General features: G+C 45.1%; 1 protein-coding gene across 7 annotated transcripts in view; it reads right to left on the bottom strand.

Annotated features, from left to right (window-relative positions):
- Window positions 1–27,926, bottom strand: part of ZNF385C (zinc finger protein 385C) — a 1,559,117-nt gene that overhangs the window by 13,195 nt on the left and 1,517,996 nt on the right. For all 7 annotated transcript variants that reach the window (XM_078645422.1, XM_078645418.1, XM_078645425.1 and 4 more), the window contains 2 exons: window positions 12,087–12,431; window positions 10,738–10,925 (listed from right to left, as the gene is read on the bottom strand). In XM_078645422.1, the coding sequence (XP_078501548.1) occupies window positions 10,738–10,925; window positions 12,087–12,431 (533 nt within the window). The remainder of the gene's footprint in view (window positions 1–10,737; window positions 10,926–12,086; window positions 12,432–27,926) is intronic.

The raw sequence follows: 27,926 nt of genomic DNA, 5'->3' as shown, positions 1-27,926 counted from the left end.
TTACGGCATAGTGACAACCTTCCCTTATGAAGCATTTTGAGCATTCTGGTTCAAACTTATTTAAGGAGCTTCTGCAGTTATCTCATATAGCAAGTTCCATTACCAGCGTTCACACTCTGATGCCTCATGCAGGAAGTCTCCATTCAGCATTCTTGTTCTAATACTACCAACAATATGTCCTGTGTCAAAACTCCTTTCAGAGGGCCATGGGGCAAGCAGGAGCTTCTCGGCCCAAATGTGAGAGTTGTGGGCTATTGCTCTTGATGTCGGGGCTCGACATACTATGGTTCCTGAGTAACTGGGCCAAGTACTACCACTTCAGCACTTGACTCTCAGTGGGACCAAGGATCAAGCAGTCAAAGGCTTTTCATGGGGAGGTGGGTGCAAGGTATGTGAGTGCTCATAGCTCAAAATACCCACAGTGACCTCAATTAAAATATTGTTCAGTCCAATACAGATCTTTAGTGTAAAAGGCAGACAGGCAGTATTTATTACACAGGCTAAACGCACACTAAATAATCCACCCAAGTAGTCGCATAAGACACCCACACTCATACTTGTCAGGGCGGTTCTTACCCATGCAGGTCCTCTCGTTATTCTGTCCTCCTCCACTGTATATGATGCATCCTTGGAAGATTTTTGGAGGCGACCATGGGTGATGCCTGCACTAGCTATGTGTATCAAAGTTTGGATTAGCTATGTGTATCAAAGTTTTGAGGTCTCTGGGAAGTAAATCACAAATCTCGAACAAGTCAACTACGGCCATACGGTTCTGCTTCCACCTTACCCCAACCGCAGGCCTCAGAAGAGTAAAAGGGGTATGGGTGCTTCTTTCTCCTGTGCTCCACAACAAGCAGCACCACGCCATTCTTGTGGTCGTTGGGGTCAGAGTGCTAAGTCGGTCGCAGATGGTGATGACTTCCAGGTGCAGAGGCTCCTTCTTAATTGTGGTTCCTGCTGGTAAGGTAGTGAAGCAGCGTAGTCCCTTCAGGAAGCTTCTGTACTTGCTCTTGAGTTCCTAACCGCTGATCATGGGGACTCCTCTGACACAGTGACAGCCACAACAATCCTAGTGGCCCACTTTTGGCATATTGGGGTCACAGATATGGGCAACAGTCCCAATCAGATCGGATGCCAAAATCAGGTGTTTGTTAAGTGCGACTACTCATCCTTAAGGGTCTTAAGATGGTGGTGTGGGGGGGAGGGGCTTTGCAGGTTCCAGTCCATCAAGAAAGGGGTCTGTTGAAGAGCCAGGTTTTGAGGTTTCTTGCAAAGATGGGGAGCGATGTTATATGTCTGAGGTGGAGCTGAAGGTCGTTCCAGGCACTGGCCGTGCGGAAGAAGAAGGAGCGGCCTCCCGATATGGTCTTTCTGGTGTGGGGGACCACGGCGTAGGAGAGCTGGGCTGATCGTAGGGTCCTTTAGGGTGCGTGGAATTCGAGTCGGCTGTTCAGGTATACTGGTCCGTTGTCGTGGAGGGCCTTGTGAGCGTGGGTTAGCATCTTGAAGGTGACTCTAGCTTCGATGGGGAGCCAGTGGAGTGTGTGCAGGTGCTGGGAGATGTGGCAGGTTGAGGACCAGTCTTGTGGCGGCGTTTTGGATGTTCTGTAGCTTGCGGGTGAGGTTTTTGTTTATTTCAGCATAGAGTGCGTTGCCGTAGACAAGCCTGCTGGTGACCAGGGCGTGAGTGACGGTCTTTCTGTGTTCGAGGGGGATACATTTGAAGGTCTTACGTAGGAGGCGGAGGGTGTGGAAGCAGGAGGATGAGAGGGAGTTGATCTGGCGGTCCATTTTGAGCTCTGAGTCCAGGATGATTCCCAGGTTGCGTATGTGGTCGTGGGGCGGGGCGGGCTTCCGAGGGCGGGGGGCCACCAGGTGTCATTTCAGGCATCTGGGTTTGGGCCCATGATGAGTATTTCCGTTTTGTTTGTGTTTCGTTGTAGGCAGCTGTTTTTTATCTATTTGGTGACGGCTTCCATGCCTTCTCGAAAGTTGTATCTGACGGTGTTGGGTTCGTTGGACAAGGGAGCGGATGAGTTGGGTGTCGTCTGCGTATGACACAATGTTGAGTCTGTAGGTTCTGACGATGGGGGTGAGCGGAGCCAAGTAGACGTTGAAGAGCGTAGGGCTGAGGGAGGACCCTTGGGGGACTCTGCAGGTGGTAGGTGTAGGGTCTGAGAGGAAAGGGGGGAGTCTGACCCGCTGCGTTCTGCAGGAGAGGAAGGAGCGGATCCAGTCGAGGGCCCTGTCTTGGATCCCTGCGTCGTGGAGTCTGCGTATTAGGGTGCGGTGAGAGACTGTGTTGAACGCCGCTGAGAGGTCGAGGAGGATGAGGGCTGCTGTTTGTCCTTTGTCCAGTAAGGTACGGATGTCGTCTGTTGCGGCAAGGAGGGCGGTTTCCGTACCGTGGTTTTTTCTGAAGCCGGATTGGGTGGAATCAAAAATGTTGTGCTCTTTGATGAATGTGGCGAGTTGGCTGTTGATGGCTTTCTCAATGACTTTTGCTGTAGTTTTTGAGGTCGGTGGGGTCCGCCGAGGGTTTCTTCAGGAGGGGGGTTGATCTCAGCGTGTTTCCAGTCATCAGGGAACGAGGCGGTTGCCAGGGAGCGGTTGATGGTGTGGCAGAGCATGGGTGCGATGGTGTCGGCGGCTCTGTTGAAAATGTGGTGGGGGCAGGAGGCCGTGGGGGGCCCGAGTGGATTGACTTCATTGTCTTCAGTGTGTCTTCGGCGGTGAGGGCTGTCCAGTTGTCGATCGCTGGCTTCAGGGTGTCGGGGTGGTTGGTGAGGGTTCAGTGTGTTGGTTGTCTTCGTTGAAGTTGTCGTAGATGCTCTTGATTTTGTGGTGGAAAAAGGTGCTGAGTTTGTCGCAGAGGTATTGTGAGGGAGGGATGTCATTGGACCCGCTGGTGGGTTGGGCAAACTCCTTGATGATGTTGAAGAGTTCTTTGCTGTTGTGTGCATGAGTGGAGATTCTGTCTTCAATAGCTTTTTTCCTCGTTTTTCTGATGAGTTGGTGGTGGGCATTGGAGGCAGCTCTGAAGTTGTTGTGGGCTTCTGTGGATTTGGTGTTCCTCCAGGCCTTTTCGAGGCAGCGGCAAGTGGGTCTGGACTCTCGAAGTTCGTGGTTAACTATCTAGCTCTCTTGGTGTTGGTGTTGTTGTTTTTCTTGAGGGGGGCTATGGTGTTGCCGCTGTCGGAGATCCATCTGTGCAGGATTCGGGCTGCGGTGTTGGCGTTGTCGTTTTCCGTGATGGTTGGGGTGGAGTTGCTGAGTGATGAGGTTAGCTGGTCGTCGGTGATTCTGGTCCAGTTTCTTCATGGGAGCAGGTGCTGGTATCTGTGGGTGTTCTGAAGATGAAGTGGACGCATCGATGGTCAGTCCATTGGAGTTCGGTGGTGTGGCTGAAGGTGATGGAGTTTCCTGTTGTGAAGAGGGGGTCGAGGGTGTGTCCTAATGAGTGCATGGGTTCGGTCACGATCTGGCGGAGTCCAATGTTGTGGAGGTTGTCCAGGAGGGATGTGGTGCTGGGGTCCAGTTGGTTGTCGAGGTGGAAGTTGAGGTCTCCCAGTTGGTGGACGTGATGGCATGCGGGGAGATGATTTCCTTGATGGAGTTGGCGAAAAGTCCGCGGGGTCCAGGGGGTCAGTAGATGAGGGTTCCACAGAGGGTGGAGGTAGGGCTGGCCAGTATTGTGAAGTGAAGGTGTTCCATCAGGTCTGTGGGCTCGTCGAGGAGTGTGCTAAGGCGGAGGGTGGATTTGTTGACGATGGCGATTCCTTCTCCAGGACGGGTGGGCCGGTCCTTCCTGGAGATCTTGTATCCTTAGGGAATGGCGATGTCCGGTCCCGCGGTGGTGTTGGTCCAGGTTTCGGTACAGAGTGCTACGTCCTGGTAGTGCTGTCGAGAAGGTCCCAGATTTCGGTTGCGTGTTTTTGGAAGGATCAGACGTTAAGGAGGATGCATTGCAGGGTCTTCGGTTCGGTTGTGTTCTTGCGGGCGGATTGTGCTGGGTCAGTGGTCTTGGCGGTGCTGCAGGAGTGCCGGCAGAGGTGACGGCTCAAGAGTCCGTGGGTGTCGGCTGGTGATGCTAGCTTGCAGTTGTTGTTGTGGCTTGGGTTGAGAGCGTGGAGTGCTGCTGAGTTGTAGCATTGGTGGTGCAGAGATCCAGGGTCCCTGGCGCTGGTCGCAGTCGGGTCGCGGACGGGTGCAGACGGGCTTGCCTTTGGCACCCCGGCGGCGCAGCCACACAGTGGCCACCATTAAGTAGGGCTCAGGGAGGCTGGAAAGCTGGGAGGCGGGAGTGGGGAGGGGAGCTGGATTGGGCCGGTCACACTGGTTGTGCTGGGGGGAAGGGGCCGCGGGGGCAGCAGCGGTGGGGAAAACGGGCTAAAAAAGGCAAAAGGAAAAAGGCAAAAAGAGAGAGAAAAGTGCAAATAGGGCAGCAAAAGTACAGGAAAGAGTGGAGGAAAGACACAGAGGACAGAGGAGAGTGAAAGGGGGAGATTGAGATGAGGGTAAAAAACGAGTGAAAAACGGAGGAAAGACACAGGAGAGTGAAGGGGGAGCTTGAAATGACGGGAAAACAACAGAAAATGGAGGTTAAGACCCAGAAGGAGAGTGAAGGGGGAGACAGAAGTGAGGGGAAAAAGGAGAGAAAAAGTGGCGCAAGAGAATGGAGACAGAGGTCAACTGGACCACCAGGGATGAGGCGCAGGTGAAACCTGCGGGTGGAGGAGGGCCTCAAACACAAACACTCGAGAGTGTAGGGGCTTGGGGGAAGCCCTCACTTAATAGTGGAACTGCAAGGGAGGGAGAGCAATGTCACTGACAATGAGTCCGTGTTCTTGCTCGACTGTCCCCACAGTGGCCGCCATTAAGTAGGGGTCAGGGAGGGCTGGACAGCTGGGAGGCGGGATTGGGGAGGGGATGCCACGGCTCCAACAGTCCCAGTTGCAATGTCCGGGCATACTGGGGTCACAGGCAACAGCTCTCAGTCTCAGTTGCACTGGCAAGGACCTCAACTAGTCTCAGTGGAAACATTCCCAGCAGTCCCAATGGTCCCCTCCTTGCATATTGGGGGTCACAGGACACAGATGGCAGCCCCAATGAGATCATACAACTTTACGACAGCCCTAATGAGGGTTGACGACTTCTGCAGGAGAGCGGATGTCTCACCCACAACTCAAGTCCAGGCTGGACTAGGCACAGCACACACTGCTGACCGAGATCCACTCACCAGGATCCCCACTGAGGTTAGCTCCCTCCAAGATCTCTCCTCCTCACATGGCACAGTGGGCTTGGCAGGCACAAGAAAGTTTTCTTGGCTCCTGTCCAGCCGAAGGGACAGTCTGCCACAACATGAATGGGTCCAGTTCTGAGTGACCCACACCACAGGCCCATGCAGTAACAGGAGATCACACCTGGCTCTCAGCTGCTACTGACATATGCCCCATAAAAGTTCAATGGACTAAGCCCTCCTCTCTATCAATATTCCCTGGTAGTGCCGACTTCATCAGTCCTACCTTCTACCTGACAATGAGTCCATGCTCTACTGACAAGTAACTCTTCCTGAAATCAAAGAGCCCGTTGATGTATACAGAGGGTGTTCTTTCCCTCTCCCTGTAGTGTGTGTGTCTCACCCTAGTTCTCAGGAATGCCAGTAATGCATATCTCCTGTCTGGGGGATGCAATCCTCACCTCCATAGGCCCTGGACGTCCAAAAAGAAACCTGTAGACCTCCATTTAGCATCCACAGGCACACACATGCAACCCAACATGTACACACAAGTATGTGGTGTCTGGCACATACACAATCCATGAAGGCAAAGGGTGCGTTAAGTACACAGTTATTGTTTTCATGAAGTATTCTAAGAGATTGTATGAATCTTAATAACGCAATGTCAATCCCTTGGCTACGTTATATCAAAGATACCTTTTATAAAATTGGCTTGGAAAATTACTATGATAAACCCGAGGGAATCCAACAAAACATGAAACAGGTTATAAAAAAAGCTTTTCGTACTGAAAAATGTATGTCTAACCCAAATCATGGATTACTAGACTGCCAATCGCAATTTTACTTGTCTTTTACCATGCATGTTCAATCACATTTCCTAACGACCAGATTCCGTCTGCATATTGCACTTTTTTGTGGCTTTCCCTTATCGGGCAGGTTGGTGTGAGAGACTAACCCCCTCTCCTTGTAATAATTTAGCCCAGCAGAGCACATGGCACTTTATGTTGTTTTGCATACTTTACAAAGACCCAAGGGCACGTTTTATCAAGCCCATTTTAAAGGAAATTCATCCCTGCTCCTATCAGGAGGGTTTTAATTATTTGCGGTCATTATCTACTGCAGTCATCTGCAGTGCTGTGCACAACTTCATTAGAACTGCACTCTTAATCAGGAAACGTTATCAATCATAAAATGAACTTAACATTTTAGTGATTATAGTTTTTTTCAATATCTTATATAAATATGTTGTAGAACGGTAGGAGTCTCCCTTTAAACTCTTGGAATGTGTGCTGGGATAAGATGATCTAGGAGAAGAAAATAAGTGTACCGAATATTCAATCTTTTTTTTCCAATGCATATTAAGTCATGTTTTATTTAATGTTTTTAATGTATGAATATAAATTTCAGTGATTTCAGGGTTTTTTAATATCGTGCATAAATATGTTGTAGAACGTTAGTTGGTTTTTCTTGAAACTTCCAGATCCAGTGCTGGGATAATATGACATAGGAATAGGAAATACATGTATTGTATATTTAATTTTTGCACAAAATGTCCCTATGTAAATTCTGTCTTGCTTTTTTCAATGTATGTATGCAGAATTGTATGATTCAATTGACTCGAATAAAGTTATTTGAACCTGAACCTGTACCTACACAGTCAGGGAAGTTTACACGAGTGGGCCAGAAGGCCCCACTCCAGTGGCACAGGAAACAAGCATTGGAAATGCAATAGGTCTCGCATTAGAAAAGTTGGAGCTATTGGTTTTGTAAATGACAATTTTTTTTATGTGTTGGTCTTGAAAATATCAAAATTAATAGCTTTGTCTTTTACAATGCCAATAGTTTTAACTTTTTGCAAACGTGACACCTATAGCATTTGTAATGTAATATGTGTTGTATTTACATGACTATAAAAAGAAACAGGCTTGTAAATACAAACGTTTAGTTTTGTGAAAATGCACTGCCATGCAACATGTGAACACATTTCATGCTGGCTAATTATTCTAATTTGTTTAAATATTTACAACATTTAATTCACCCTTGTAGCCTAACAAAGTCAGTACATGACGTGCCATTTTATATTTTTTCATAGGAGGACAGGGAAGAACTGTAAGACTGCATAATGCGCTGCGCTGCACTGATGTACACCATAACATAAGTGTTTTTTTGACCGTGTGCGTACAACGCGCACGCAGCCACGTTGCATTACGCTTCAATTGGGCATAGGATGCTAAAAGGAATGAAGAAGAAAACAAGTCCATACTCGAATACAGCATGCCTAGCAGAGCAAGCGCATGCGCTACCCAGGTTCAACCTAAAAAACTATTAGATAAAATGGGATAGGAATAGTAAAGGAAGAAGAAATATACGGGGTTGTCTAGTAGGAGTGAAGAAATAAAGAGTAAAGGGTGGCAAAGAGAAGAGACAGCAAGACTGAAAAAATGAAAGGAGCCAAACTAAAGGGACATGAGGAGAAAGCCGACAAGAGAGAAGCAGAGTCAAACAGAAAGAAATCCAAGCGGAATAAGCACAATAGGCGCAAGAAGAGTGGGGAGGAGTCAGAAGTATAAGAGAAGAGGAAATGAGACAGGAGTTTTGAGACGACTCAAGACTGAACTTTAGATTTAGACTATCACTCTTTTACTGTATACATTTACAATTATGCTACTGTATGACCTCAAGTAGTGTAGTGCATCTGTAATCTATCCGTATAAATTAAAACGTATTATTAATATATATAATAAAGAATAAGAGGAGAGAACAATACAAGAGGGGCGTGAAGTCCAAAAAGTAAAGGAGATGAAAGGAGAAAGGCTGTAAGGGAAACAGAAGAATGGTAGAGGGGAGAAAAGTACAGAAGGGGAGAAAAGTACAGAAGGAAAGAAGTACAGAAGTAGAGAGGGGTGGAAGGAACAGTTGTAGAAATAGGGGGAAGAGAAAGGAGACGTGCAGAGAAATGGGAAACAGTAATTCAGGGCATACAGGTGTGCAGAGAAGGACAAGAAGGAAGGCAAAAAGGTAGAGAAGAAAAGAGGAACATGTAGAGGGACAAAAAGGGAGGTCAAAGGTGCAGAAAGAGGAATACAAGGGGGAAAGGAGTGCACGGAGAGGGGGCTGGAAGAATATGGGGAACATAAAAAAACAAATGAAAGAGTACATGGGGAGAGACCAGGGGGGAGGAAAAGGGTACAGTAAGGAGTAGCAGGCATACATGCAACAGTCAAGATTTACGTGGGAGATTCACGAATTTTAAAGCCAAAAGGTGCTTTATTTTAGCTTTCTCCCTCCTAAAATTGCTTCCGTTTAAAACCTAGTCAATGGGAATAATACATACCCCCGTTTTTTTTTTTATCTACCTCTTTCCTGTTTTGAAATGTAAGCATGTGTGAGCTTGGGCAGTGTCAGACTGGCCACTTGGCTTACCAGGCTAATGCCCGATCGGCTGAAAGCATTAGAGGCTTTAGGAGCGGTGCCACTGCGGCTTAAGGCTTCTTCACAGCAAGGAATCACCACATTCATCCTTATTAGCATCGCTAAAGGTAAACAGGTTTCTTAAGCTGCGGAGTGCATGACACCTTCTGCGCTACAGCCTCGCCCTCTTAAATACACAGCACAGCTCGTGCTGACAGTGTGCCGCTCTGCGCAAGAGACACCCAGCCCGGTCACAAGGCCGAAGGAACTGCTGCAGAAAGAAGCGCCGCCCTGGCAGAAAACTTACCCGCACTCTGCAGTTGCAAACACACAGAAGTGACGGGAAAGTCACGAGTTTGTGACTGCAGACCAGGGAGGGTGGCACGCAGTGGCGTAGCCCGTGGGTCACGGGCCCTATCGCAAGAAAAGAAAAGACTCCGTCGCCTCTGTTTGAACTTTGAAATACAGCAATCACATGAGTGCAGTGTGCCCCGGTGCCACTGCACCTGCCGCACAAATGTAAGCTACGCGACTGGTGGCACGGGCAGATCAGGAAACAGAACTGCATCAAATCTGTCAGTAACGTGACCTTGGTATTAATGAAAACTAAATTACTTCCTCGTATGCTGCCCCAGATCAGAGGAAAGACGGGAACGCTACTCTGAAGATTTCACGTGCACAATGGCTGACGTCGGAAATATTAACAAATGACCGCAGGATTTGCACATAATTTAAGACCATAAACCGTTATTGTACTGTTGAGTGTGGACAAGATAAGAACAGACTGAGATGAGAACAGGGAGGTGTCTGAAGGTGAACCAGGGTACAGAGAGGCCAGCAGCATCACAGGGACCGCAAAACATAGCTGCATTAAGCTGCACAGAAGGGGTAAAAGAATGGACAGAGCCGGCGGAGGAACAGGAATATAAATAAGAGATTCTAGAAAAAGAGAAACAGAGGGAGCTAGTGGGAAGTGGGATAAAGGCATGAGTAAACAAGAAAAGTAAAATAAAGGGAGACACAGCCGAAACTGCAGGGAGAGAGAGGGGAGGTGCTGGCGGCTGGGGAGGGGGAGGAGAAATGCGAGCCTGGCGGCCGTGAAACTGCAGCAGGGGCGGAGCGGGGAGAGCGGCGATGAGGGTGTGAAGCAGCAGGAGCTGCTGGAGGGAGGCTGAGCTGCCTTTGATGTGGTAATGCAAGGCAGGCGGCTGGTGGCATGTGCACGCGCTTTTTAGGGCTTGCGCAATGACCTAAAAAGCACATGCACTGCAAGGAATCGCCAGTGGAATCGTGTGCTTGGTTAAACACTGTTTAAGCCCCTATAGTCTCGCTCTGCTCAATGCGCATGCGCATTGAGAGGCGAGACCTAAAAGGATGGTCACATTTCTGACTCTACTGAACACAAACTGGATATGTAGCTACCATCACACTCGTGACTATTTAACTCTCCTGCTCTAATACCACATACATTAATCCCCCATTTATATTATATAGGCTGTCATATCTCGCTCATGATCAAGTACATTAGCAACAATAGACTTTCGAATTGGTGTTAACGGCTTGTTCTTATTCAGTTACATTATCGTCATGTGATTCAGATAATTTTAAAAGTAAACACTGGTAGCGGAAGCATGTTGATAACTAAAATGTATAATTTTACAGTTTAAGTGCATTTATTGAAAATTTGATTGTTGAAAAACTAAGCCTATCTCAAAATTCTAACAAACACATTTAAATATAAGAAAGCCATATCCCTTTTAATTTCATATATGTTTTAGAAAATTAATATATTCATTTGTACAGGGTGAGGTACTAAACTCTCCAAACAATGTGTCCTGTTTTCACAAAGTTATAGAGATTCTGGCTCATCTGTTCATAGTGTGTGTGTTCCTGACCTCACAAAGAAATAAACACAATATAATAGACCTGACTCTGTAACGGCAGGATAGAACAAACTCATCCTTCACTCACACATATCCCAATATCAGACATAAAAGGTACATAAAAATGGAAAACAGTTCTTGAGACACACACAAAGGTTAAATATTAATTATGGACCAATGAGTGAAGAAGTCACAAGGAGCTACCTGTTTCAATTGTGTCTCCGAGTTGACGAAAATCTCACACAAGTTGCAGTTAAAGGCTTTGTTTTGTATGTTGATGGAGCCCTTGTTTCCAATTCGCTTCGACTTGTGCATAGTCCGAGACAGAATCTTCCCTCTGTTTCTCTTAACCTGAGAGTTGTGGCCCTCCAGTACGGACTTGTGCTTGGCACCTAAAAATACAAGCACATACAAAAACATTTTCCAAAGTTAAAACACAGAACAAATAAGAATGAAAGCAATCTTGATAGAATGCTTCACTTGCATGCAGGAAAATAGGCATATCAGGTAGTTTTTGGGGGGTTTTCTTTGTAGGACCGACTCGGAAATATTACAGACCGCAGTTCCCTGCTTTCCTTAGACTAGGCTCAGCTCCCTGGGACCGAGTGAGCCACCTCTCTCTTTTGTTCAATATACCACTGTTCTTTGCCCTGCTGAAGACCCTGATGACTTCATTATAGAGGGTCGAAACATTGACGCATAGTAATGTGGTCTGTCATATAACTGTTTTTTTGTAATGTATACTTCATATATGAGCTCTGTGCTAACAAAAATGTACTACTAGTCAACAGTGGATTGCCTTTTGTAAATATTATATGCACACCATTATTCACCTATGTAACAAATCACTAGCACTGCGTTATTCTTTGGAGCAACTATATGGTTATTTGTGATTAGAATTATTTTTATAACTAAGTTAAAAAATCAAAAATTAAACATATAGCAGAATGTGTATGTGATCCCTCAAAAAAATTGTGTCAAGAGAGCATAGGCTACAAGCTCTCTCTGAGGGAACCATTTGTTCTTGTTGCACAATTCCTTGATGCAAGAGGTAGAGAAGTCAGGAATTTGGCTGTGTCTGCTGGTTGCAGTTCCATATGAGATCACAGAATGGTGTATGCTCTAGTGTTCTCTGGGTTTCGAGTGGGTAAGAAGGACCTGGGCAGAGCATCAAACCATCAGCATCCATTACCTAACTACTAATTACCCATACATGCATATACTTAAACCTGCAAGAAGTCTCTCTTAAGGTTACTTTGCTATTTCTTGGGGTTCTCTAGGTGGCAGTCGAACCAGAACGCCATGTGTGGAACATCCTGCTTCTACTGGGATCCATTACCTAATGACTGATATAGCGACAAGGAGTCTGCCTCTTAATATATATGTTCACTTTACATCAAGAAGTTAACTTCAAGGCAAAAGAAGATTCTGGCATTATTAAAAACATTGCGGCTTTTGGTGCAAACCTTGAGCTAATGAGAAGTGCTTAAATGCTAAATACAAATACAGTAAAAAAAAAGTTATATATATTAAAAAATGTAAACACAGCTTACCGGTGTTGTGGGCCTCAAGTTGTGATACTGAGTTGACTGTCACTTTGCATGTCGGACAATAAAGATGTTGTTTGGTTCTCTTTTCTTCCTTTTCGCTATCTGGTGCAGATGTGGCACTCGCACCGGACTCACTCAAAGCAGCTCCAGCCTGGCTTTGTGCAAGAACTGCCACTACCCCGGTAATGTCCAAAGGGCTCTCGGAGGCTTCAGAAACTGGTGGCGAGTCCAGGGAGGAGATGCTGCCACCATGGCCAGCGGAAGATGATTCTTCAGAGTTTGGAGTCAGCATGAGGGAGCTGCAATCAGGTTCTGTGTCCTTCAATCGCAAAAGGCCGTTCTGCTGGGCTGCAAGCAACAACCACAATCTATCAGTTGTTTTCTTTACCAATATTGGGATATAATAATAATAATAATCATCATTTATTAAGCGCCTGGCTGCACAAAACTGTGTGTCCCCGCGCTGACTGCAAGACTGCTCACTATGTTCACTATTTCTGTGAAATATTCACGGAAGCATCTTCAGTACTTTCATTAGAATTTTTTTTTATCACAGCACAGTTCTACTAAAACTATGTGAAAGTACATTTCTCTATTTTAAGATCAAGTTAGGGAATAACCACATTTTTATACCCTCTCAACTACTTTGAATCAATATCTTCGCACGTCTAATGAAACCCAAATTTTACATGGAAAGTCATGTGTAATGTTCAATCTGCTTCTGCACATCGTGATGAAATGTAGCCTCAATTTGAACAATGTAACCTAGACTATTGTTTTTAACAGAGACATGGTTTTCTCCAAATCATAAACTTATAACTGACTAGCTAGACCCCCTGACAGTAAGATATTACACGCAAAACGTGAATCCAAATGTGGAGTAGGCATTCCCTTAATCTTGCAAGCTCTCTCCACAAAAACACTGCCCTTTAGTCTGACCCCATTTTTAGGTCTCGCCTAGCATTGCAGCGCGCTTGCGCTGCTCGCTCTGGCGAGCATCCGCGCTGCTCGCTCAGGCGAGATATATTGTAGATGAGGGGTTTTCACAAGGGAACTTTATTTAAAACCCTGGCCTCAGATTTGAACTGAGCCTTTTTGGTTTCCGCCCTTTTCCCTTTTCCTCCGGCCCATCTGGACTGGATTGTCTGCTTCACAGCTGTCGTGAAGCAATTTCTTATCTTTAGGGGGCCATCTGTTTTCACTCAGCCGCGTGTTTATTTTTGCATCGCGCTTTCACTTAAAGTCAAACTGAATGCGCAATGCAAATATAAACAAGCGGCTGCCTTCCCGCGATGGCGAGCGATTGTTTGTTTCCTTGCTGCATAATTCCCCGCATCTATGCGTGCTACAAAGCACTTTGTCGAACCGCAGTTCTGCTTAAACTACTATCGGACTCTCGAAAACTTTAGCTATGTGACAGCATAGTACAGATTATTGTTAATCACTTCAGCAACTTCATTGACATCCCCTTTTGAACAGCGAGAGATAACCGAAAAAATATTAGACCTAATACATAAATATACAGATGCAACTAATGGTCAGCAGATGGCGCCCGTTGCACAGTAATCCCACGCCCACCGCCCGCTCCCAGGCTCTGCTGCTCCAGGCCTCCTGTGCCGACTGGCTGCAGCCCAGTCTAGTGCTGCTTTTCTTTAACCCACGGTGCATTGCATTCTGGACCTTGTAGTTTTGTTCTTTAAGAGATGGTTAGCAGGACTTGATCAAGTTATCTGTATCAGAATCGTCTCAGGATGTACAAACAAATGATATTATTAAAGGTTAAGACAAGCATCCGAGCTCAGGGGTTGCAGGCCGGTACTCAAACTATTGAACCGTTTGGGTTTCACCAACACAGACCCGTGTTTATTACCTCTGTAGGCACCGTCATTTCTCAAACAAGCATGTTTGGGAAAATGTGAATGTACTTTTATCCAACAAGCACATGTGCAAGACATTTATTATTTCTGCACAAAAACACAGCTCGGGTAAGTTAACAAGGACAGTTTCTAGTTGGCAGTGACATGGTAGCTCGTCGGGTTAACCACAGCCGCAGGACAGGGTCACTGGATAACGATGCTGTTGAGTTTGACCTGCTTGCAGGTGACATAGCTTGGGGCAGACACAGGCAACAATGACGGTGTATGTAGATGGCAGATCATGGGGTCACTTGGTGAAGAGGGTTACACAAAAAGAAGCTGTTACATATGTACAGTGCTCGTTAAAATGTTGCTGATCACGTCTCCTGGTGTGACTGCAACAGGTTAAGCAAATCCTGTTTTCAGCAGGGCAGCCATAACTGTGTCACTTGTGCACCGGGGCTTTGCACATCAGCTTGTCACGTCATCTGCCTGGAGTACAAGCTAATCTCCTGGGGCCCCCTCAGGGGAACGGCCGGTAGCTTCAGGCCAAGGAAAGTAAAACAAGCATTTGCCATGCAATAGGTCTCGCAGTTACGCGAGTTGGAACTATTGGCATTCTAAACGCCAATGCCTTTTTTGTTTTGTTTTGCTTTTTAAAAACATAAATAAAAAGCATTGTCATTTACAATGCCAATAGCTTAAACTCGCACAAATGCTTGTTATACTATGGTATTTATATTTGATTTCAATGGCGCTCTACAAACCTTTCTACTGGTTTACAGATCACTGGAACTTCCTCCTTCTTCAACTGATCAATTTTTAGAGGTACCTGGTAAACTATACCGCCAAAACAAGAAAATTGTAGTTTTAGGTGACATAAACTTGTGGCTGAGACCCTGTCTGACTCTGATCCCACCTAAAAATATAGGTTCTCCCCTGAATCTTTGACTTAAGGCTTACTTCTACACTGCCCCTCCATATGCTGGCCATTTATTTGACCCAGGTTTTTCAAATTCGAAAATTATTAATTTCAACAACCTGATTCTCAGGAGTTGGACTGATCATCTAGCTATTCATTTTCGCTTCTCTGTACAGGTTTCTGCAGCTAAGAAATCTCTGAGAAATACAGATATTATGATTTTACTATTTCTATTGCAGTCAGTGGCTCGCGGGGCAGGGCTGGCCAGACCAGGGCGAGGAGTGGTTTGCACTCCCAAAGTGCCCTGTCAGGCCGGCCAAACAGTAATTCGCAGTTTGCACCTTCGCCACCAGGCTGTAATGAGCCGCCAGGTGAGGAAGATACCCAGCCTCCCATTCCCTGTCAGAGTGCCGAACCACGGCGCTCAGACCAATCACAACGCTGTATGGCTCAGGTGTGACTTGGAGCCCGGGTGCTTCCTGCTGCCAGACCAAGGAGAGGCAGAGGCCGGCCTTTTTCAGGTGTTTTTTTTCTTTTTTCGTATGCCCCCCGCCCGCACCACCCGGGTCTGGTAGCAGCCGCTACTAGACTGGGCCACCCATGGAAATCCTTTAGTCCTGCTTTGATTGAGTGGGAAATTCACAACTAACTAAATACTCACTCCCAGAAAAATGAAAACCTAAAACCTTGCAAACTACTAAATAACCTTAATGATGCAATAACACAAACAGCAGATGACTCGCTGCCTCAAAAAACTACTGACAATTTGGAGGAAAGTCAATCCTGGATTTACGGAGGCGCTCATCCAGAATAAGGTTAAACTTGAAGAGCCGAAAGAATTGGGCGCAAATCATATTAACACCAGCTAAAAAAACTAATTTCTTATTTTAGTGAAAGAGCACTGCTGTAAAACTTTTGTAAGGTGGCCGCTTTAACTCTTACTAAAGAACTTTATTTTAAGTCTGAAAGAACTTCAGGAGCCCAATTCTGACGTTCCCTCATTTCCCACTTTATGTGAACAACAAATGTCATTTTTTTATTCACAAGATTTCTAAAAGTAGATTGCACATTGAGGGTAACACCATTATGGTCCCCCACTTGAACTGATACGAACCTGCAGACTAAGAGTCATCAACAACTCCAGGCAAAGCATTGTCTATGCTGGAAAAATGTACACCTATTTTAGAATCAGATCTTATTGAAATGATCCAGCAGAGTCGCCCATCTATTTCACCACCCAATACCTTAACCCTCAATTATTTCCAGCATTTTGCACCAGCCTTAGGTTAATCGGAGCTATATTTTCTCTCTCTCTATCTACAGGCCAATTAACATCTTGCTGGAAGGAAACAGTTTTCAGACCCCTATTTAAAAAAAACCTGTATTGGACCGCATGGAACCTGGCAATTTCTGGTACCTCATGCCCTTTCACTCGAAGCTCCTAAAAAGAATAGTGTTTTCCCAACCACAGTACAGGTGAAATTTGAATTTTCTTGATTTACCACAGATAGGATAAAGTGCTGAATTAGTTGTCTTAGAGTCGGAACGTCTTCTGAGGATGATGGATGCCACAGGCTCAAGAGCGTATGTGCTCCTGGGCCTCTCTATCGTATTTGACACCTTAGACTCTGGCATCCCACTAACAAGATTGTCCAATTCATTGTAGGCATTAATGGTTTAATCCTTAGTAGCCGTTTGAGGAAACAAATAGTGTATTTACCACCTTTTATCTCCGATCCCAAGAACATATGGTATAGAGTTCTCCAGGGTCCTACTCTTTCCCCTTTCTTTTTAATATCTATCTAGGTTCTTTGGTGCAACTGCTGAATTAGTTAGGAACAAAATTGTGGAATGCAACACAGAGGCGTGGATGTCAGAGGAGACGTAAGCTTGGAGATGTTGATGTGCTGTTGGATATTCTGTATTTTTTCACTGAAGAAGAGGCTGATGGCATTTCACTTGTCCATGGAATGTGCAATATGAAGGTGATGTAGTGAGTTGCTACAGTGCTTAGTTGTTTTGTAGAAAGTTAATCTTCTCTTGGTATCATCATATGGAACTCTATGGTACTTGGCGTTGGCTTATGTGAAGAGTTGTGGCTGATATGCAGAAGGGCATAAGAAGCATGAGGTCATGGAATGTTTTGTTTTTGTTCTGCTTTCTTTCCTGTCTGGGGCTGGAGTGCTTGTTGTTGACAAAGTGTTTGAATTGCCTGAGTAAAGGTTTGAGCTTACACTTGGTGTGTTTTATTTGTAGTGTGGCTGTTCACATGATTTCACAGCAATCTGTTGAAATCGTTTTGAAGGTATTGACATCAGACAATGAGACTGCAGGGTGAGTGATGAGTTTGAACTCTAGGCTGTCAATGGAAAAGTATTAGGAAGGTCTAAAGATGTGTTGTGTCTCTTTTGGACGGACCTCAGTGTTTTGGTTTGATGCTGAGTAAGGTGAGGTGGATGAGCAGGTAGTCAGTCCTGCTCAGGAAAGTGACATTTAAGAAGGTCTTTGGAGCTGAATATTGCTTGCTTTCCCATGGTGTAGGACGAGGAGAATTTAGGGATAACAGCAAGGCCATAGTCTACAAGATTTTGGTAGCTCTAGGGTAACAAGGACATGTAGGATATGCATGGATGTGTGGGTGGGCTATATGATGAAGATTATGTCCAGTCTGTGATAGATGACGAGGTCTGCAATGCCTGGCGATGGAGTACTGCAAAGTGTTTACTCAGGAGCGTGAGCTGGTGTGCTGGGTCAGTCGTTTAAGGGTGAGTGGTTAGTAGTTGGATATATAGGCTATCCTGTTTTAGGTTTAAACCTATAATGACGGATAAATCAGCCCTCATCAGTGTAAATGTATAACCACTTCGAAATACATACACAAGCACAACTAAAATACAATTCAAAGCAAGTAAAGTTAAAGAGATGAGTCATTTTTTATTTGTTTCCGATGGGGCCAACACAAAGTAATTTGTTTATATAAGGTAGCAGCTACAAAGACTGGTCTAAGATTATTCCACTTGAGTTTTGTTAACTAGGGATGTCACTAAAATAGTATCTCTTCATCCTTTCGTTTCCTCCAGTTGTGTATGCTTCGGGTATGATGGACAGTGCAATACCCAGACTTTCTATGCATAAAACAGTCTAACATAAGCCCACTGGACACACTGCCAGTGGGAAGACACTACATACCTTCAATTACTTCTCCTTAAAATTACATATGTGCTTTATAACAATCACTGCAAAAAAATACCAAACATGTTTTGTAAACACAGGGAAACACAATTGTTGTCTATTTTGTGTCTCAGGCAGCTGAATAAACACTGATAAGCTCTGATTTCAAAAGACTTGGAAAACGCCACTGAAATCCCAAAACATAAACACTGAATAAAGGACAGCCATGATATATATAAGGATGAAATGTGAGCGTGTGGTACAATTTCCCCGAATTGAGAAGTCTTGCTGTCTGTTTTGGGTCCAATGTGTTCAGTCATTTGAAGAACAAATTTTGATGTGAAGAAGATCAGGAGCCACAGTGAGGAAGCAAGGACGTTTATTAAAACACACAGCTCAATAGTAGTCAGGAGTAGGCATGCCAACTTTCCATAAAACACTCTGGAACCCCAACAGGGTAGAACAGGGAAAGAGGAATTCAGTAGAATTCCACCCTTCTTTAAATATAAAAAAATATAAAAATCGAACAATTTGCCAACAGTTGGATTGGAACAGCTATGAGTTTTGATGATGAGACAAATGATAGGTAACGTATCCGCTGTAGCCATGAACAGTACTGTGTAGAGTCCTCTTCACTGGCCCCCTTCTTGCAAAGACTGGGCTTTTCATCTTTTACTAGCTGAGCCTGCTGCCCCCCACCCCGCAAGTTCACCTACTGTTATATCTTGAATGATAATCCCGATCTAATTATTGGACCGATCACAATTCGGATTATATAGTCTGTTATCCTACCAGTGCCTTCATGCGCTGTGAAGTGGCTTTAATTAAAACAGCTGTGTAATCAGCCCTAGATCCATTAAGGTACACATGGATCTGTTTTTCCAAAGTGAATATGTTTTGAACATTCAGTAATGTTGTGTCCTGCTCAGGGTTGTTGCCAAATAGGGTATAAATCCCCATGTTGTCAGAGTACATCTGCATCTAGACCAGAGACAACACATACCTGTTGAAAAATAATGATGAGAAACTTTAACTTTACCAGACACCACAAAACATGTTTATTGGCATTGGTGGTGTTGATTCTTATTGCTGTACCAAAATAAAGATCTGGTGCACTTTAAGCACTGAAGATTCTTCCCCAACTGAGCTCCTCATATCCATCTATTCTTCCATGCTTACCCTCAAACAAGCATATCACCAATTACCCACACTCACCCATATCAATACTCACCCACAACCATCCTTATCACGGAAACACACTATCTGCCAGCAGTAACACCACTATTTCACAGCCACCATCACCTTGACAACCCTGTAAACCATTTACTTATAGACACCCCCTTCAACACACCTACAACAGCATCACAACCACCATCTACCATGCATAACACGAGGACTGACAGCAACTATAACCACTACATATTCAGTTACCCTTATCTGTCCACAGGAATCTACATATACATTCACCCTCAACCACATTCATATCTTTATAACTTGTTAGCATAACACCACTCACTGAACAACACAAATTCACTGAGAAAAGCTCATGTAGCACTGCTTGTTGTTACCTGGGGAATTACTGATGTTATACTTATGACATGTCTAACATCCTAGAGGTTAGGCATGAGGGTTCCAGGCACAGCAGTTGCTGACTTGTCTGATTCCTTATTAAATGCTACTACTGTTCTGTTAAACATTATTTGGCAATACGAAGTGGATCCATATCCATCCATGTATTGGAATTGTTGTGGCAGTATGGTGTGTTGTGAAGGAAGGTGTCAAAGCCAGAACCCCGCAAACAACAAAAGCAGACTATATAAGTCGTAGGAGCACAGCCATTGAAGGCCCATTCATTACAGAGCACACTGTAATTGGGTGTTTGTTTTTCCCTGAGTCAGCGCATTGTCATGCAGCGCATTGTTTCTGCTGTTAACTATGTTTATTTAGTGTAGTATTGTTTTTATCTCCTCTTGTTTTTCTATTGAGTCTTTTTCTGCATTAGCTTTTCTCCCAAATAGGTGGCTTATTTTGAAGTTTCTTGCTATGCTATGCTATGCTAAAGGCATTTATAATGCGCGCAGCTGCTCCAGCAAAGGAGCGTCCCGGCGCAGAACAAGGTAGAGCACAGCAACACTAAAAGCAAAACCGCAGGGGGATAACTGGAGGGAGTAAAATTAAAACAAAAGAGTTTTTATGGCTTTACGAAATAACATAAGGTCCTCCAGCAGGCGGACCTCAACCGGTAAGGAGTTCCAGATGGCCGCAGCCCTCACTCGAAAAGAACGACCCCCGGCCCGGCAAAGTTTGAACCGGGGAACCACGGCGAGAGCCTGGCCAGCGGATCTGAGAGAACGTGACGGGACATAGGAAAACAAAAGGTTGGTGAGAATCTGGGGGGCAGAGCCTTTCAAGATTTTAAAGGCCAGACATAACACCTTAAAGTGAATTCTCATCTTGACCGGCAGCCAATGCAAGGAGAGTAGAGTGTTAGAGACGGGGCAAAACCTGGGCAAGCCAACTATCGCTCTGGCTGCAGCATTTTGGACGCCTTGCTAGTTACATGTGTGTATAACTGAACATACATAGTGGCTACTAGAAAGGGGCTGTCATTACAGAAAGGAATTCAGCAGTGTACTCAACGACCGACCCAATCGTCCAACACTTATTAGAAAGAAGAAGCTTGTGGTGACTGAGACTTTGCAAAAGTGAATTGCAGACATGATGGGCATATTGGTATGAGTGCAATGAAGACAGATAGTTCAGGGTATATTTCTGGTAGTCCAGTTTAGATATGGAGGTAGAGAATAAGTGTGTGGTTTGTGAATGGAGTTATAGTTGCAAAAGACATTACTTATACACCTAAGACAGTGGGTCAGCCTGAAGAAATAAGAAAAAGGAAATTTTTACACACCCTGTAACTATCAGCTCGTAGCACTGTAGATTTATGTACTCTGCATACTTCTACGAATTAGTGCTAAGCGCAATCATTTGCGGGTTACTTCTCTTCGATGATGCTTCAATCCCAAGAAGACTTATGGCTCCTACATTACCTCAGAATGCACCAGGACAAAGACTCCACCTGATTGTTTTCCCAAAGCGGGTGCGTAATGTTCATGGCGTGTGGTGACGTAAGACCTAATGTACGCACTGTGCATTGTGGAGATTGAAAAGTGAAAAAACATCTTGAATCATTGTTACAAGCCATGTATAGATGGTTATGGAGTAACAGTTTCAATTTGTAGCATGTGTAGATGTAGATACACATGCTCTAATACTGACTGTTGACGGCTTCAAGATTGCCACAGTAGAGTTTGGTGAAAGTGTGTGGTGTTGACAAGGCAGCAGCCCTACAAATGTCTGCTCTAGGAATTTTCCCTAAGAAGGCCATAGTAGCAGCTTCTTTGTACTGGTTTGTACTCTAGGTACCACGTGTAATGAGAGTTTAGCCTCAGCATAATATGTTTGTAAACACATAATGATCCATATACAGTTGAAATACTGCATTCCTGCTAAGAGTCTGAAATAAACTCTTTTCACTGACTGTTCTAGAGCGGCTCAGTGGCTCCTTCTATGATCAAATCCTACTTTCTTATTAGTGTGTGTTGCCGGTAAAAACCACTACAAAAACCAAGGTAAAGAAGCCGGAAGCCTCATCTCTTGGATTCCATTAGGACGATATAACAATTCATCTACCAATGCTACTCTTAGAAATGGGGGTGCTACGATTTTGCAAAAGTAACAAACAGTTGTTAAATTTTGCAGATGGACTTAGTTCTATCAATGTAGTACATTAATGTCCTCTTGCATGTGTATTGCATGTAATTTTTTAAACAATTTTGATAGAGAATAATATAATGGGAAAACAGATATCAACAAAAGAGCTGGGTTAGCTATGGGTTACTGCTGCAAATATTATATATGAAGGGAGTTACAGAGTTGTTCCCCTGTGTAATATACATGTAATTAATGTCAAAGTGATGTACAATATGACATGTAAATAGGAAGTGGTGTAAACATTGTTGTGGTCAAAACTGTGATTCTTTGCAATGTATCAACTAATAAAAATAATTTTTATCTTTGTTTTTTGAAAAATATGTTTAAAAGGTTTTGGGTTTTTTTTGTATGTGAAATGAAAATTTACTGATGCATAATTTCTGTGTTTACAACAGCCGTGAAGAAGCGCATTGTGGGAGAAACATGTTTTGGCTGTAGGCAGTATTTGCTGTATAAAGACACAAGAGATCAAAATAAAGAAAGAACATGAATAAAACTTCAGAGGAATGCTTATTATTGCTTATTAGTGTAATATATCAGTATTGTTTTGATTGTACTATACATTACTACACTGGTGGGGACTAGTAAACTGAGATTGTATCGCAAGGCGTTATATATAAAAAAAAACCAAAGGTTACAGAGATGTTATAGTTAGGCACAGGTTTCACTCTTACAAAACCAGCGAAATTCAGCAGTTATAGTTAGCTAAGCTAACTATAACTCGCGCCCCTGCTATGCACTGCTTATGACATCACACATGACATGGCCAGTGACATGACCGATGACATCTCAAATGGCATCACTGAAGACATCATCCAGTGACTGAGTGTTTTTTAAATGTTTATGAGTGTTAAATAGATATACCAAGTTGTATTGAGTGAATTAGTGCCTGTATGGATGATTTAGTGAGTGTGTGACTGACTATAAGTGAGTGATTAGGTGTCTTAGTGAATGTATGGGTGACTGACTAGGTTGTCTGAATCAGTCTGTCAGATGGTGTCTAAGTGGCTGTATGTGTTGGTGAGTGGGTATGTGAGTGACTGTATGGGTGATTGATCGGTTGTCTGAGTACCTGCATGGCAGTATGAGTGTGTGGATGGGTGAGAGGGTGTGTGACTGCCTGCGTGGATGAATGAGTGAGTGGGTGAGTCAGTAGCTGTATGGGTTAGTGAGCGCATAAGTGAAGGGCTGTATAGGTGACATAGTGTGTGTATGGCTGGGTCGGTGAATGATTACATGTGTCAGTTGTATATGGGTGAGTAACTGGATATGTGAAAGGCAGTATAGGTGAGTGTATTTTTATAACCTTGCATTTTCTTGAGGGATTAATAAGAGTAGTTTTATTTCTTTACATTTTTTATATTCGCAACAACATTGCAAAACCCGCGGTGATGTCGCAAAAGGCGTATGGTTTTGAGGCAGTCTTAAACATATATATAGACAGATTTTACTAAATAGCAGACACTAGTTTTTTAGTAATGTAGAGTTTATATTTGAGTTTGTGTGATTGTTTTGTGAAAAAACCTCTTCAATGTGATGTTGTATAATTCAACCTACTTTTATTCACCTGCATATTCCCTTCATCCAATTAAATTTCAAGTAATCTTTAAACCACCAGCGCACATGCATTTTCACTATCTTTTCATAGTACCAACTGTGATATTCAGCTGCAGACCTGTCCTGTGTGTTGCAACTCCTTCCTACAAAATGCTTAGAGTGTGGATTGTGGGCCACAGCTATGTCTATTGGGCTACAGAGGATGCAGAGAACAAAAGTATTGACAGAGACTTGGGTTTGCCAAATGTGGAGATTAGTTGGTTTGGCCAGGGAGGGTTAAAGTTTCATCAGCTGCTAGCTTTGGATAAAACCATTGTGGATTTCCAAACTCTTCACATTATGATTGTGCACTGTGATGGCATTGACTTAGGCTCATTGACTGGGTTCGGGCTGGAAATCCTAATGAAGGTTACCTTTGCCAAACTAATGTGGCGTATCCATCACACTATCTTGGTGTACTCTAATATATGCCAAAGAAATGGAAGTGGTCAAATCAGTTCTGTCCACAGATTAACAAAGTCAGGAAACATGCTATTAAAACAGTTTCTGCTTTCCTCTAAGACCATAACATGGGCTCTATCTATAACAACAACCTGTGTTTTGACATGCCTGGAATATAGAGAGGTGATGGGTTTCACTTTACAAATGAAGTAAAAAAAACAGGTTGTTTCTAGGCAAAAAAACTGTGTTTGAACCCTACTTCCTGTTTTTTGCAATGACGTATAGAGTTGTGATGACTTTGGTGATCGCACCATTTTTAAGAGGTGTAAAACAAATATATATACATACATTTTACAGTATTTTAGAAACTAGGGGTTTATCACTGCATTGTTTAAAGTCATATTTTAGTAGGGGTTTTGTATAAAAACAATCATTAAAACTGATTTGTTTTTTCGCAGTGACATCGAGCGTCGCAATGATATCGGTAGCCAGGATCCCCATGAATACGTCGCGAAATGACAAAACAAATGCAGACATTCAATAGCCACCTCCACATTCAAAGCATAAGTCTATCAATGCTTTAGTAACAAACTGCTTGACTGCTTCAGTGGATCTATAAGATGTGGAGAAGTGTGGCTCACTGGTTAGAGGCGGCAGACCCGTAAGCAGAGAACGGCCCGGGACCAGGGTTCGATTCCCGACGCGGCAGGGTCGTGGACCAGGGTCAGCGGACTCGATAATTCTCGCCTCGGTGCCTACTCTAGTCAGAAACCACACTCGGCAACTCTGGGCATCAGCTTGCCTCATCTTCACAACGGCCCCCCCAGACCGCCGGGGATGCTTGGTCGCACCTTAGAGATACCCATCAGGGACCATCTCTCAGGGTGAGCCAGGACGGGTTCCCCAGCGGTCGAAGCGTGGAGATACTCCTCCGGGAGTTCGATTCCTAGTGCTATATAAACCCGCAATTAAATTAAATTAAATTAAATAAGTGGGTGCATCAGTCTCACAATCGGTCTGTGATTGGTTGCATACGTTTCTCACTCACTCTGTGAGTAGGTGCATGAGTGCCTCTGTGCATTTGTAAGTAAGTATATAACTGACTGAATCTGTGAGTGGATACATTTGTATCAAAGCGGGTGTCTGAGTTAGCGTGTGGGTGCATGAGTGTCTGAGAAGGTCTGTGAGTAAGTGCAAAAGTATCTCAGTGGATCTATCACTGGCAGCATAAATGTCTGAGTGGTTCTGTCGGTGTGTGGGTCTCTGACTGTGACTGTGAGTGGGTACACAAGTCTCTCAAGTGTATAACTGACTGGGTGCATACGTCTGAGTGGGTCTATGAGTGGCGGTGTAAGTGACTGCATGGGTGTATGAGTGTCTCAGTGGGTCCATGACTGGGTATATAAGTGTCTGAGTGGATCTGTGAGTGGGTGTATGAGTGTCGCAATGGGTCTCAATGGGTCTATGAGTGAGAGCATAAGTCTCTTAGTGGGTGAATGAATGGGTGCATGCATGAGTGTCTGAGTGGGGCTGTGACTATGTGGAAAATGACTAAATTAGGTATACATAAGCGGCGTTCATTTATGTTCACCACAGCCACTGTCGAAAGTAAAGTGAAAATCGTGAAACAATGGCCACGCCATCTTGTCCCTTTTTAGGCCCCTTCATGCACGTAAGTGGCAGCCATTTTGTGTGCCATAGCCTCTCTGCCCACTGCCAATAGCCTGCGCGCCTCTCCCCCTCACTCCCCGGCCTCGCAAGCATCCCCCCCGCGCCCGACAGCCCCCGGTCTCTCCTGCTTGGGCCATAAACGCACCTCCAGCGCGACCCTGTCTCCGAGCCACATCCCGTGCTGAACCCCCTCACTCTTTCATCTCATTCATAGAACAGGCCCTTTGATAACTTCTTCCTCCCTGCCCGATAGTCCGGCCTGATCCCAGGCCATCACCTAGCCCAACAGATGCAGTTTATTGCCCCCTACAGTAGGACCTCGCCTCACATCAAAGGAGCGGGGATTAATCAATGCCTTCACACCCCTAGATCCGACCGATCGCCCGCATTCCTGTTCCCAGCGGAATGTCCAGCTGCGCGATAGCCATCATGCTGAGATGTGGGTGGGGACCCCTACTGTAGATATGTGTGAGAACGGTCCTGAACCGGGGATTCCAAAGATGCCTTTTTCGTACTTCAAAGCAATACCACGGATGTCATAAATGTAATAAAGCCATAAACTTGTGTATAAGAGGCCAGGCCTCAGAGATGCGGTTAGAGCACCTCGAGAAGATACCCTGTTGTCTGATTTGACGTGTTCTGCTCCGTCGGAATAAACTCCTGTTTCCTGCCTTCCAGTCTCCAGCGCCTGCCTCTTTGTTTGGTAATATTGAATGGTATGAGAGGCGGCTAACGCCGGGCAAATACTGAAGGGTTCTTGGTCGAATTCGGCTCTGCCTTTTTACAATTGGTGTCCCAAATGTGGGGCCCATCAGCGACACGTGGATCCAGTGGGAGAGGTCCCAACGACAGAGTGAACGACTGCAACGATCGGGAAGTGCACCTGCTCGATAGACCCTCGTCTGGCAGCCGATCATCCGAACTTCACCGGTTCCGAGCAGACCTCTCTCGAGTGATCTACGGTCCTGACTGGGAACCATCAGGAGTGCCACAGCAATTACGGAGAATAGAGGACGATCAGGCGCTGGAAGCGGAAGACGAGAAACTGTCCATGCGGTCCGGGTAAGGTCGTGTAACACGACAAATTGCGAATTGATTGTTTGATTGTCTTGGAAAATACTAGTATTACGTATTTGATTGTTTGGTTCTGAGAGATTCTCTGTCTACAAACTGGGAAGGATAGGAGTATTCCCCCTTTGCAGATAGTGAAGGGTAGGTAGCGCAGGCTTTTGCCCCCGTTGTAACCCGTCGCGCCTACTTCCCTCTCCATTGATTGATTGTTTGTTCGAGCATTAACTGTTCGAAATTGGTTCTTTGAAAGGATCTTCTCTGCCTACAAACGGGGAGGAACAGGAATTTCCCTCTCTCTTTGCAGATAGTGAAGGGTAGGTAGCGCAGGCTTTTGCCCCCGTTGTAACCCGTCGCGCCTATTTTATTCCTCATTTGATTGATTGATTGTTTGTCCGAACATTGACTGTTTGGAATTAGTTCTCTCTTTGGGTATTCCCTATTTGCGAATACTGTAGAATAGAAATATTCTGCCTAGTCTTCGCAAAGTAGTGAAGGATAGGTAGTGCAGACTTTTGTCCCCATTGTAACCCGTCATGCCTATCTTCTCCCCATTGTTCAGTAGTTGGTTCAGCCCGGACCGTTTATTAGAGGTAGATCATCCGGCTCCACCGGAGGGCGCCCCTAATAAAAAGGACATGTATATAAAATACGGATTAGCCGCTGTATCTTTCCAACAAACTATGACATAAAAATCGCTAGGAAAAACAAAAGGAATCGAGCAAAGTCAGTAGGCCACTGATGGGATCTTTTTGACCCCGCTAAAATAGAAACACTAGGAACAGCCCTTCATGAGAAATATGAAACTAGTGGGAGGAGCCGAGCTCGACACCGTGATGGCCGCAAGGTAGCTCGGCTCCGCCGACCCCGCTGCCCAAAACGTGTCTATCCTGCCACCCACCCTGCCCAATAACGACAACCTTATCTGCTGATACCTACCATCCGTCCTGGGGGCTCCGGAGTGCAGCAGATCCGCAGCTACGCTCGTCCGGAAAATGAGGCCTCCGGCACGTTGAGACCGGGGCCTTGCCTGCAGTCATCAGCCGGCGAGGTGACATCGGTGGCGGCCCGGGGTGGAGGATGGAGGCCGACCAAAAGGGACCGTTGTGCGAATAAGCCGGAGGCAACACAACGCGCCGAGGCCCGTCCCCGGATCGTCCATAGGTGGTGTCCAGCAAGTTGTGTGCGGGGGATGCCTTGCTGATGGCTCCCCCCTTTGTTGCCTGGTCCAGCCATTTTGTATACCTGCGCCAGGAGATGGCGTGGGGCGCCCGCGGAGAGGCGGCGCCGACGGCCCCCTCCCCCTCCAGGTGGAGGTTCCTCTCCTGCACCAAGATTGCCATTCGCGTTCCACTTGCGGATCCCCCGCGGCTGGCTGACCGG

The sequence above is a fragment of the Lissotriton helveticus genome, chromosome 5_1 (assembly GCF_964261635.1).
Source record: "Lissotriton helveticus chromosome 5_1, aLisHel1.1, whole genome shotgun sequence".
NCBI classification, from domain to species: domain Eukaryota; kingdom Metazoa; phylum Chordata; class Amphibia; order Caudata; family Salamandridae; genus Lissotriton; species Lissotriton helveticus.
This window is presented reverse-complemented; position numbering and strand designations above follow the sequence as displayed.